A 13,341-nucleotide genomic window follows, 5' to 3' on the forward strand; every position below is an offset into this window, starting at 1 on the left:
TTTTTTCCACAAAATTCTTTTTTTCCTCTGATTCTGCCATTTTGAATTTTCTGAAAAAACAAATTTTTCGAACTCCTCCTAGACCGTTACTCAGATTTTCACGAAAATTGAACCAGATCATCTTCAGACGATGCCGACAAAAAGTTATGGAATTCAAGTCGATTCCTCAAACCGTTTTCGAAAACAGGCGAACAAATTGTATGTAGTGCTTGAAAAAATAGACGTAAGGCTGTATCTCCTCAACGCTTTATCGTATTCAGATCAAACTTGGTACATGTCATCACAAGCATGACCTGAGGCAACTTGCAGCGTTTCGGCGCAACGCCACCTACTGGTCCGGAGATACGAAAAATGGATATTTTTTCTTATAACTTCTGATGGATTTGTCCAAAAATCATTCATTTGGTCTCGTTGGATTCAGGGCATCATGCCGAGTCGAATGATATCCAATTTTCCCATATCTGCCATTTTGTGCTAAAATGCTGTATTTTACGAATGCATTAGCGTATCGTTACGAAACTCAGTATGGGTCTTTGGCACCATGCCCTGACAATACTGAAAAAGTTTCGGCGCATCGCCACCTTGTGGTCAAAAGTTATAACAAAACTTACAAAAATGTTAATAACTTTTGACTATATTAACCAATTGTAATGAAACTGGTCTCAGTAGATTCCTTGGGTCATGCTGAGAATATAGATATTTGCCATAGTCGGCTGAACTTCCTGTCCGCCATATTGGTTTTATTTAAAAACCTACTTTTTCAAACTCCTCCTAGACCGTTTCTCCGATTTTCACCAAAATCAAACCGTATCATCTTCAGACCATGCCGACAAAAAGTTATGGATTTCAAGTCGATACATCAAACTGTTTTCATATACCAGAGCAATAAATTTGAGGCATGATGCAAAACCCACTCTTGAAGCTGTATCTCTGCAATGCTTTGACATATTGACACCAAACTTTGCAAGTGTCATTGTCACCTCACCATACCACATTAATTTGGTCACAGCGCCACCTATTGGTAGAAAGTGATGAATCAGTAAATCCTCCTTTTGCCTAAAATGATCATAATGGGTCTTTAATTGCTCATTGTTGCAGTTGGTCTGATGCTCACAGCCATATTGGCTGGCTCCTTGTGCCATTTTTGTGCTTGGCCCCGTAATTGCTGCTTGCAGCTATATTTTTTAATAGTACTTGTTGCCTCCTACTGGTGTAACCTGCATAGAGGGTCACTGAAAAATCTCCACCACAAAAGTATAGACTATGGTAGGGGTTTTCAACCTTTTTGACTCCAAGGCCACAAAATTCAAATCAAAGGATCCATGATTTTCAAGTCGTTTATGATTTACTGGATAAGAATTATCCAGGATAAGGATTTTTATATATTTTATTCACAATTTCTACCCAATAAAATACTTAGAGTTTGTAAAAAAAAAATCATTATAAATATGCCCATAGAGTTATAAGATGCTATTAATTTAGAAATTGAGAAATCATACTTTTATGTGTGATATTTTTATATTTATATTTTAAATTTAAATTAGGCAATGTCATTTATCCAAGTTTTCCAAGATAAATAAAAAAATTTAATTAAAATTATCAAGAAATATCTTGATTTTTTTTAAAGCTTATTTTAATGCTTGTTTTGCCCCTTGGAAGTTTGCTGAGGCTCCTGGACCAGTGGACTATGGGTGAATTTCAAATCATTTGCACCCTTGAAGGGCACTTCGGGAAGGGGACACACCGGGTGTTCCAAACAAAAGTGAACAACTTACTCCCTTCATGAAGGGTCCGTTAATGAAAGGGAACATTCAATAGTCACTTCAAGGAAGTAATTTTATTGTTTATGGTTAGGTTGGTGAGTTCATTTTAAAATTAGATGGTGGGAAAGTTTGAGTTAATGTAAAAAGTTCAAAGTGTTTTCTTTTGTTTGTAATAATAATTCACACATTTTCATCTTGCGTCTTGGATTTAAAAAAAAAAAATGATGTGCACGGATAGATCATTTATAATAAATACTCCATAAAAAGTAAAAATTTTAATTTTATGGTGACTTTAAGCACTACAATTACTACATTGTGTCATCTGTTGTGTCTTACCGAACAGACATTTAGAAGTTTATTTTAAATTGTTTAAAATATTGAAAATCAAAATGTGTAAATAAAGCTACAGGAAAAAAAAAAAAAAAAAAAAAAACTTTATTTGCAGTTTTACAACACGTATGTAGTGTGTCCCAACAGGTCATCAAAAGTTCCACTCACACTTGTGATCTTGAAGCACTCTTGAACTCAAATGCAGGAAATACAATTATAATTACACAGATAATCATTAGAGTGGTGAATTATAAATAATTAAAAAATATATATATTTCAAGTCATTTTTATATTATATTATATTATATTATATTATATTATATTATATTATATTATATTATATTATATACCCACAAACAATTAGTATCACAAAAAAAAAAAAAAAAAAAAAATGCAAAGCCGACCTATATCTAAAATATTTATACAGAAGCTGAAACTGTGGCATGGTTTTGGTGATGAAAAAAATGCCCGGCTGTGGTGGATCTCGGAATAGTCGCTGAAAGCACAAACGTCCTGCGTCAAAATAAGGAACTCCTCCTTCTCAGCATCAAACCCCTTTACATTTCCGCGATGTCTGACATCCAGCCGTGACTCAAAATAGGAAGTTCAGCACGCACACTAATATTATCAGACCGGTTAATAAGAAACAATGAGCGAAATAAAACCAACAGTAGCCATTTCAACGGACAAAAATGAAGCTACAGCAGAGGAAAAAGACTGGGCAGCTGCTAAAGCGCACTTTGAAAGCTTAAAATCAACAAAACCGAGACCCGTGAGTATTCAGTCAAGTTCAATACTACGTTATGTTCATATAGGATTTTGGTGCAGCTATCACTGTTTTTGGACGTGTTTTTAACAGCCCAAGCCGAGATATGCAGTTACTATCGGAGTTTCTTCCCGGACATTGTTTGATATGGTGGCGGAGAGGAAGATATTTGTGGAAGAAGGACTGGAGAAGTATGTTCAACATCAACAAGACCACGAGAGTGAGCCACTGAAGCCAGGAGTTGCTTTTCCTTTCGTTAAAGTGAGAGTAACACTTATCATCAACATTAAAACAGCATCCTCAAATTAAATGAAAATACGTATGCTACATTGGACTCTTCTATTAGCTATTATTTTTGCTATAAAGGTTGTTTCTCTGTCACACCCTGTCACGCCCCATCTTTCTACACTGGATGAACAACTCGGATCTTTTTTAATGACTCGATTGATTCTGTTCACAAAATCGGTCGGACTCGGACCTAATCCGAGCAGTTCTCGACCCATCGACTCATTAAATAGAGAACCTTTTGGATATGTCCCATTTTATTGGAAAAAGCATTAAAAACATTTGAAGCTTACCAAGGATTTGCCTGACAGGGTAAAAAATTTGCTTTAATATCTGAATAGCAGATTTTTTTTACAAATACTGGAAAATATTTATGACTTCCATGATCAGCACACATTAGTTCATTTAGCATTAAACTAAAACAAGTTACTAATTAAAAATGATATAGGCCTATTTATGTTCTAAATTACATCTGAATCATGACTGCTGAATCATGACTGCATAAACTGCAGTACATACAAAAAAATTAGGGTCCTAGAAATGAGGTCCTAAAACTGCAGCCTCATGTATTCCAGGATCATACTCTCCATTTATGTCACAATGTTAGTAAAGATTTTAAATTGTAAATTTAAAATGTACACAGATATTTTCTATGGAGTCAAATTAATGCCTTAAAGTTTTGCACAAAAATAAAGTTTTGCAAAACAAAAAAAAGAATTGAGCAATAAAAAAATGTTTTGCAAACAAAAATAAAGAATTGCAAAGGAAAAATAAAGTATTGAGTGGAAAAAAATAAGTTTTGCAAACAAAAATAATAAATTGCAAAATAAAATAAAGTAGTACAAAAATAAAAATATAATCAATTACAAAAATCAATGACAGCTGTAATCCTATTTTATCTTTGCCACATATTTTTCATGCTCAAACCTACTAAATCATTTGCAACGCTCATTTTATTCTGCAATTCAGTCAAGCGCGCACTCACGATACCGGTTTTCCTTTGCGCTGCGCTTTTCTGCGCGGTTCTCTCATAGACAGTAAAAGAAATGGACACAGCGACCCCACTGGAACTCAATTGAGACAAGTGAAGCCCATTTTTAGCCATTTTTAGCACTTCCGTTTCTGACGCGCAGACTCAAACTAAGCTTGATGACATCAGCAACCTGTCTGACAGATGTAAATCTTCTAGTAGCTGTGCGTGCAAACTGCCATCGTTAATCTCGCAGAGACGGCGAGCTTGAGCGGGGAGTTCTTTGGCGTGAGTGAGCAGGAGTAAGTATTCTGATTAATTATTTTGTATAGTATTTTAAAATGTAACGCCAGTACGCCATATTAAGTTAATGCATACTATTGCCTGTGAGCTTCTCCTCCTGTCTGTACGGTAATTTCTCTACTGTGCGACAGAGAGTCGAGTGGTTATGACACAATCGTTAGCCTTTTTTTACAAAAACTGTTTCTACGGGGCCATAATGTAACATAGAAGGTAATGGAGCCCTTTATACATTGTCGTGTATCTTTAGAAATAAATAATGGACAAATGGAGTCTTTAAACGCCTCAGATGTAAAGTTATTCGCTGTCAAAGTGATGCCAAAATGAATGGGAGTCAATGGGATGCTAACGCAAGTGAAGTTCTGCTACAAGATGGCGGCACGCGGCTGACTTCAACTTCCGGTCGACTTCCTTGGGCACTGGGTTCTCTTTATGGCACTGGATTGACGTGGGGGTGGAGTCAAGAAACGGGGGCACGCCCCTGCGAAACACGTCATCGGCAGGAGACGCAGATCGCAACAGAACAGATCAAGCATAGAGACAGAGCGCATTTATTATAATCTGAAAACCACGCCCACTGGGGGGAAAACAATCCAACCGTCTCCATTGACTTTGTATTGCGTGAGCATAGACGTAATTTGTGGGTGGGACGGGTGGGACATGTCCCCACCACTTTTTGAAAGGGTCGATATTGTCCCCACCACTTTTTGAAAGGGTCGATATTGTCCCCACCACTTTTTGAAACATCTCGCGGCATCTCGCAGATATCTAATACAAAAGAAACACCTCTTGTTGATTATCAATTTGTGTTAATAATAGGCGATCTGGCGCTGGGATGTGTTGTTTTTGAAATCATGTTGAGTGCTCGTTGTCGCTGTTATCAGAGGCGCAACAGTGTTCTCTTGGCGCTCGTGCACACTGCGCAGTGTTCACACGGACGAGCGCTTCAATCTATCGCTTAACTGTTGCAGAGACTCTCTATTCGTTACGTTCAATCACAAAACAAAATACAAATAAACGTGTCCCTGCTCTTGATATACAATCACTGACGAACATCTTTGGTTTTAATGAGAGAAAAAAAAAAAAAAAAAAATCATACATGGTTGGATTCCAACCCAGAATCTCTTGCATGCTAAACGAAAATATTGCCTCCAGTCCATCAGGACAATCTATTTTCAACAGCGGATCCACGTATTTATTAACTAATATACATACTTTCAAGACATGTTGTATTATAGCAGATGTAAGGAAGAAATTATCATATTAATTTTAATATCATATTATTATTATTGTAATTATACAATTACAATACCGCCCCCCCCCACACACACATACACATTCCTGTCCCACCCACTTTTTAAAACAAAGTTACGCCACTGTTGATTTTTGTAATTGATTATATTTTTATTTTTGCACTACGTTATTTTATTTTGCAATGTATTATTTTTGTTTGCAAAACTTATTTTTTTTCTGCTCAATACTTTATTTTTCCTTTGCAATTCTTTATTTTTGTTTGCAAAACAATTTTTTATTGCTCAATTCTTTTTTTTTGTTTTGCAAAACTTTATTTTTGTGCAAAATTTTAAGGCATTATTTTGACTCCATAATTTTCTTGCTTTCATATGCAAACAAAAGCTTCTTCCATGTAATGTGCACACAGGCATTGATGACTGTAAATGAACGGCTGAGGAAACTCTATCCAGACAGTGAAGAGCTGTTTGACATTGTTCTCATGACCAATAATCACGCCCAAGTTGGGGTGCGACTCATTAACAGCATAAATCACTATGGTAGGTGTGCAATTTCTCTCTGCATATCTATTGTCTGGATGTTACATAAGGCTGGGTGTTACTTAAGCCATGTCATAATTCTGAGCAACCCCTAAAAGTTTACAGTTTAACTGAAAGTTGACTTTGATGTTTATTGGCCAGTTAAGTTTGCACATATAAGTAGTTTGTCTTTGTGAAATACAGCCAACATTAAACACAGTACAATGTACAACATACAAGGGAGAATATATAGTCAATAATACACAGTGGAATGCAATGAAATTCTACTAGAAGATAAAGTAGCTAGTAGCTGAATGGTAATATGAAAATTCCCCTCTTACAGATCTGACGATAGAGCGATTCTGCATGACTGGAGGTCAGAGCCCAATTGGCTACCTCAAGGCCTACATGACTAACCTTTACCTCTCAAAAGACTCCAAGAAAGTTCAAGAGGCCATTGAAGAAGGTAAATTGTTGACAAACACACTACTGTAATGTAATAACTACAGCATGCAAATTGAATTAAAATTAAACCCTGTAAATATTTAACCCTGTAAATTGACTTTTTCCTGTGTTTAGATCGCATAGATTAAAGGTGTTTTCAGACCTGTAGATCGTTTGCTTTGTTCTGAAACAGGGATTAAAATTGTTACAATGTTGCAATTTTTTCTTGGTTCGGTTCGCTTTCACAAGGACCAAAAGTTGTTAATACAAGTCATGTGCGAGTAAACTGTTCTCTTATTGGTCAGAGTGCACCCGTTTATGTTCCTGGATTCTGCTCATAGCAGTCATCTGTCAGGGTGTCATCTCGTTGAGACTTTCTCTGAAAATGTTGGTATTTTTATGTGTTTTGGACAGTTGTTCTGCAATATGTTCATCCAACCATTTTTCAATTAGGCTCCAGGTTAACCCACGATTCATTTTGAAAGGTATTCGCAAAAAGAATATTGATGCTTACGTACATAATTACCCATCATACATTGTGATACAGCTTGGTTCATTGATCCGTTGGGTCTAAGGGAATTAGTTCACAGTCTGTTTTCAAGGCGATCTTGTACCGTTTTTTTTAAAGGTGCGGATCGATAGTGAAATAAGTGAATCGTTAAATTAGTGAAGTTTAGTGTAAGTGACCTGTAGCCAACGGAATTTGTGCATTGTGATTTCACTCATCTAAGTGCATAGGGAGCGATTGGGGGTTAGGTGCCTTGCTCAAGGGCACCTCAGTTGTGGGTAATGAGAGTGGAAGAGAGCGATGTGTACCTGCCAGTATTGATACTCGAATCCACAACCTTCGGGTTACAAGTCTGACTCTCTAACCATTAGGCCACAACTGCATAGCCAAAAGTATCTGGACACCCCTCCAAATGATTGAATTCAGGTGTTCCAATCACTTCTATGGCCACAGGTGTATAAAATCAAGCACCTAGGCATGGAGACTGCTTCTACAAACATTTGCGAAAGAATGGGTCGCTCTCAGGAGCTCAGTGAATTCAAGCGTAGTACCGTGATAGGTTGCCACCTGTGCAATAAGCCCATTTGTAAAATTTCATCACTACTAAATATTCTACGGAGCAACTCAGCCACGAAGTGGTAGGCCACGTAAAATCACAGAGCGGGGTCAGTGCATGCTGAGGCGCACAGTGCGCAGAAGTCGCCAACTTTCTGCAGAGTCAGTAGCTACAGAACTCCAAACTTCATGTGGCCTTCAGATTAGCTCAAGAACAGTGCGTAGAGAGCTTTATGGAATGGGTTTCAATGGCCGAGCAGCTGCATCCAAGCCTTACATCACTAAGTGCAATGCAAAGCGTCGGATGCAGTGGTGTAAAGCATGACGCCACTGGACTCTAGAGCAGTGGAGACGTGTTCTCTGGAGTGACGAATCACACTTCTCTGTCTGGCAATCCAATGGACGAGTCTGGGTTTGGCGGTTGCCAGGAGAACGGTACTTGCCTGACTGCATTGTGCCATATGTAAAGTTTGGTGGAGGGGGGATTATGGTGTGGGGTTGTTTTTCAGGGGTTGGGCTTGGCCCCTTTGTTCCAGTGAAAGGAACACTTAATGCTTCAGCATACCAAGACATTTTGGACAATTTCATGCTCCCAAATTTGTAAGAACAGTTTGGGGATGGCCCCTTCCTGTTCCAACATGACTGCGCACCAGTGTACAAAGCAAGGTCCATAAAGACATGGATGAGCGAGTTTGGTGTGGAGGAACTTGACTGGCTTGCACAGAGTCCTGACCTCAACCCGATAGAACACCTTTGGGATGAATTAGAGTGGAGACTGCGAGCCAGGCCTACTCGCCAACATCAGTGCCTGACCTCACAAATGCGCTTCTAGAAGAATGGTCAAAAATTCCCATAAACACACTCCTAAACCTTGTGGAAAGCTTTCCCAGAAGAGCTGAGGCTGTTATAGCTGCAAAGGGTGGGTGAACTCCATATTAAACCCTACGGATTAATAATGGGATGTCATTAAAGTTCATGTGCACATAAAGGCAGGCATCCCAAAACTTTGGGCAATATAGTATATACAGTACAGTCCAAAAGTTTGGAACCACTAAGATTTTTAATGTTTTTAAAAGAAGTTTCATCTGCTCACCAAGGCTACATTTATTTAATTAAAAATACAGTAAAAACAGTATATTTTGTGAAATATTATTACAATTTAAAATAACTGTTTTCTATTTGAATATATTTCACAAAGTAATTTATTCCTGTGATGGCAAAGCTGAATTTTAAGCATCATTACTCCAGTCTTCAGTGTCACATGATCCTTCAGAAATCATTCTAATATGCTGATCTGCTGCTCAAGAAACATTTAATGTGTACAATTGTACAAAATATTTGTGTACAATATTTTTTTTCAGGATTATTTGATGAATAGAAAGTTCAAAAGAACAGTGTTTATCTGAAATCTAATCTTTTGTAACATTATAAATGTCTTTACTGCCACTTTTGATTGATTTAAGGCATCCTTGCTGAATAAAAGTATTCATTTCTTTAATTTCTTTTCAAAAAAATAAAAATAAAAATTCTTACTGACCCCAAACTTTTGAACGGTAGTGTATAATGCTACAGAAGCTTTTATTTCAGATAAATGTTGTTCTTTTGAACTTTCTATTCATCAAGAATCCTGAAAAAAAAGTACACAACTGTTTTCAACATTGAAAATAATCATAAATGTTTATTGAGCAGCAGATCAGCATATTAGAATGATTTCTGAAGGATCATGTGACACTGAAGACTGGAGTAACGATGCTGAAAATTCAGCTTTGCATCACAGGAATAAATTACTTTGTCAAATATATTTAAATAGTACACAGTTATTTTAAATTGTAATAATATTTCACAATATTACTGTTTTTTACTGTATTTTTAATTAAATAAATGTAGCCTTGGTGAGCAGACGAAACTTCTTTTAAAAACATTAAAAATCTTAGTGGTTCCAAACTTTTGGACTGTACTGTATATATATATATAAATAAAATAAATAAAAGTGTGGCCTTATAGTTAGAGAGTCAGACTTGTAACCCGAAGAAATTAAATGCTCCAAACAAGACAGGTGTGAAAATGCCCAAAAATAAATCCTTACACCCTGACAGTACATTTACAGTAATGATGGGTTCTAGGAATGTTCCTCATTCTTTAGTAGCCAGTATTTTTTGCTTCGCATTAAAGAGGATGTTATAATGTTTTGTTTATTGTGATAGGTATAGCAGCAGCCATCATGTTTAAGCCTGAAATGGAGACTCAGCTGTCAGAGACTCAACTGCGTGTGGCCTTCGATGGGGACGCCGTGCTCTTCTCTGATGAGTCTGAGATCATTGTAAAACAGCATGGCCTGGACACGTTCTTCGAGCATGAAAAACTGAATGAGAACACACCGCTTGCAAAGGTATGCCAGGTATTTGGGCTAGGCATGGATCACATGACAGTTGTGCTTCTATACATGCCATCTAGACATTGTGTATCAGAGATTGCCACCTTGAGGAATAAAGGAATTGCACTTATTGAGTCATCAGAGATTCAGTTATTGTTGCAGAAAAAAATATACTTATATTATTACATATCTTGGGTCGCTAGCAACCCTGTACACTTTTTACAGAAAATTAATTAGAAAACAGGTATTCTTTTATAATTTAATTTTTTCTTGTTATATTGTTTATAATGAATAGATTGAGGAATACTAAGGAGGTTGATGTCTAACTTTAAAAAAATGAATGAGGAAGAGGGTAGTGAAAGACTTTCTGGGTCAATAAAGTCCCAAGTTATGTGTTTAAGAGTTAAGACTCTTATCTTATGTTGTTGCTCCAGCATAATCAGCTCGCAATAGATCATCAGGTTCTCTCTAATCCCATTGGCTGACACACTGGTCCCCTCTTTTTCATCTTCAGGGCCCTCTGAAGTGCTTTCTGGAGGCTCTAGGGAAGCTCCAGAAGAAATTCTATGCTAAGAATGAGCGTCTGAACTGCCCTATCCGTACCTTTTTGGTGACAGCCAGGAGTGCGGCCAGCTCTGGGGCCCGTGTGCTGAAGACACTCAGAAGCTGGGGCCTAGAGATTGATGAGGCTTTGTTCCTTGCTGGGGCTCCAAAAGGGCCCCTGCTGCAGAAAATTCGCCCTCACATATTCTTTGATGATCAGATGTTCCACATTGAAGGGGCCAAGGATATGGGCACTATTTCTGCCCACGTGCCATATGGGATAGGACAGAAATATAACAAAGGGAAACTGATTGAACCAGAAAAGCAGCAGAAATAAAGAGGTGACACTCTTGATGATGTTACAGGTCAGCCTTACTCACTAAGGGAGTAATATATAGTTTAGATAAAGATATCTACCCATTTTATGAAATGTAAGGAAACATGTCAGAGGAGCTGCTGTGTTCGTGTAAACAGTGTAAAAAAATGTTTTCTGAACATATATTGCTGCTCGCACACAACTTTTAAACTGTTTTAATTAGCAATAATGCTGGAAAATAATTTTTTGGTATTTTTGGACATATAGAAAGCCTCATGTTGGATACTTTTATAATAACGTTTTATAATTCTTGATATAGATTCTTAGATCTATCTATCTATCCGTCCATCTATCTAGATCTAGACTTTTTTTTATATCTACCTATATGGTATATTTATATGGAATGTTTGAGAATATTTATTTTACTTTTTATGGGGATTGGATATAACCTAAAACTTTGATTTATAAATTAATAAAGGGTTCATTTTAAAAATAGACAATTAAATAAACACTTCACAGAATCATTTTGAAATGTATTTGGTCAATGGATTATCATAACAGTTATTATGTGTCTGTTCTGACTTATGCACTGTTCTTATTTTTGAGGATCTACAAGTTTCACTTTTTAGAATTCATTAAAGTGAGACATTCATTATCATTATTAGAGGTTTTTTTTTTTTTTTTTTTTTTTTTTTGCAATTCAAGCTGATCATCTGCCTATTATGGCTACTTCTCATCAGTGTTCTCCGGGGTTAATTTGCTTTCCACACACTGATTGTTTTGCAAATTAGAGTTACATAATGTGTTGATGTCTCTGCTTGTATTAAAATGATAAAAAAACACTATTGATTGATTTTAAGGTTATGTTGCATGTCATTGAATTTCATAATCATTTTGTAAAGCTGTTAGGTGATGTTTGCATAAGCTCCTAAACTCCAGATGGAAATGCACTGCTATTTGTATGCGTTTACAAATGTTATCAGGCAGTTTCACTAAATGACATTTTATGCTGCATTGGTTTTGTTTTAGGCTGCTGGAATAAAAATTGAATTCCAGACTTGTAATTGGGGATAAATAAAGGTTTTTAGATGGGGAAAAAAAATCTTTGTATGAGTCAAGTTAAAGGTAGAGTTAATTGACATTTTCATGTCATTCCAAACCTGTATTGCTTTTTACTGTGGAATACAAAAGGACATGCTTTGAAACATGTTTCTGCTGTTCCTTTTAAATACATCAATATGGCATAGTTACCAGGAGCTAGAAGAGAACCATAAAATTCATCCATAACACTTGAGAAGTGATACAGTATGTTCCATGTCTTCTAAAGCCATATGATAGCTTTCTGGGATGAACAGCTGAAATTTTCAGTCATTATTCGGCTGCAAATCCTCCACTGTAGTTCTCAAATCTGTGTTATATTGGTACTTTATATTGAGTGACTCATATTACACACACTATAACCAGATACATTATCCGTTTTTGTTCCGTCAAACAATGCCAAACGATGCGTCTCTAAGCAACACTATTTGCAACAGTCTTTTGACTATCAACACTAGCCTTAGCAATGCCCAACTTCCTACAATCAAATCAATTCCTAAGGATGAAATCAAATCAACACTGGGTCCGAAGGCAGCTGACTTTGTATAATCACTGGCTGTGTCCGAAATCGCCCCCCATACCCTTAAGTAGGGCGATATTTGAGGGGACAGCCATTTGTAGTGGTGTCCGAAACCACAGTGGACATTATCGAGTACACTCATTCAATCTCATAATGCACTGCAGTGACGAGTGTACAACCAGTGCATGCTCAACGGCTAGAGAATATGTAGTCTCAGCCTCAGATGTCACGCTCATTGACCATTGGCTGAAGGTCTGATGCAAATTGCACACTTAACTGGAAACACTTCAGGATTTTCGAAGTCAACATCTGGTTGGTTGAATTCTACAGTATGTCCAGGAGATGTGCGTGTCGCATTCTTTAATGGTCTGCCTGGAAACAAATGCCGCGACGCCAAACCCCCTCATAGAAGAAGGCGGTGTCGTGTTTACAACTGTGACAATGAGCGCTTTCCACGATCAACTAAATGTGAGATTTTCAAAAGTATGTGAAGTTCGCGGCTCCATTGTTGCAGTAAACTTGCACAATGTTCTAGAATAAATAATTTATTAGATGCACACCGATCTATTATTGTAGGGACATCGACTTTACATTTTCACGCCACTAAACATGAACAAAAAGAACTGTGATTGGTTGCGTTAAATGTCAGTCAAACATCCTCTTGGGCTGTCCTTGGCCAATGAAAGCTGCGAGAGTGTTCAGACCTTCTACCGTCAGTCAGAAAGTTTGGCTACACAAGACTAGAGAATACCCATAATGCACTATGATGGTCGCGCCAAATGAATTCCCGCATCTGACCA

At 37.1% G+C, this 13,341-nt stretch overlaps 1 protein-coding gene across 2 annotated transcripts; it reads left to right on the forward strand.

Moving 5' to 3' along the window:
- Positions 1-2,602: 2,602 nt before the first annotated feature.
- nt5c1bb (5'-nucleotidase, cytosolic IB b) lies at positions 2,603-12,025 on the forward strand. Of its 2 annotated transcripts, XM_048208472.1 has the most exons (7): positions 2,603-2,865; positions 2,953-3,120; positions 6,075-6,204; positions 6,527-6,649; positions 9,895-10,079; positions 10,579-10,959; positions 11,054-12,025. In XM_048208472.1, the coding sequence occupies exons 1-6, from the start codon at positions 2,743-2,745 to the stop codon at positions 10,942-10,944; spliced, it is 1,095 nt and encodes a 364-aa protein (XP_048064429.1). In that variant the 5' UTR covers positions 2,603-2,742; the 3' UTR covers positions 10,945-10,959; positions 11,054-12,025. The 2 variants fall into 2 exon arrangements, with proteins under 2 accessions (XP_048064429.1, XP_048064428.1); XM_048208471.1 differs by having other exon boundaries at positions 2,604-2,865; positions 10,579-12,025.
- The last annotated feature ends 1,316 nt before the right edge of the window (positions 12,026-13,341 follow it).

The sequence above is a fragment of the Megalobrama amblycephala genome, linkage group LG11 (genome assembly GCF_018812025.1).
Source record: "Megalobrama amblycephala isolate DHTTF-2021 linkage group LG11, ASM1881202v1, whole genome shotgun sequence".
Classification (NCBI taxonomy): domain Eukaryota; kingdom Metazoa; phylum Chordata; class Actinopteri; order Cypriniformes; family Xenocyprididae; genus Megalobrama; species Megalobrama amblycephala.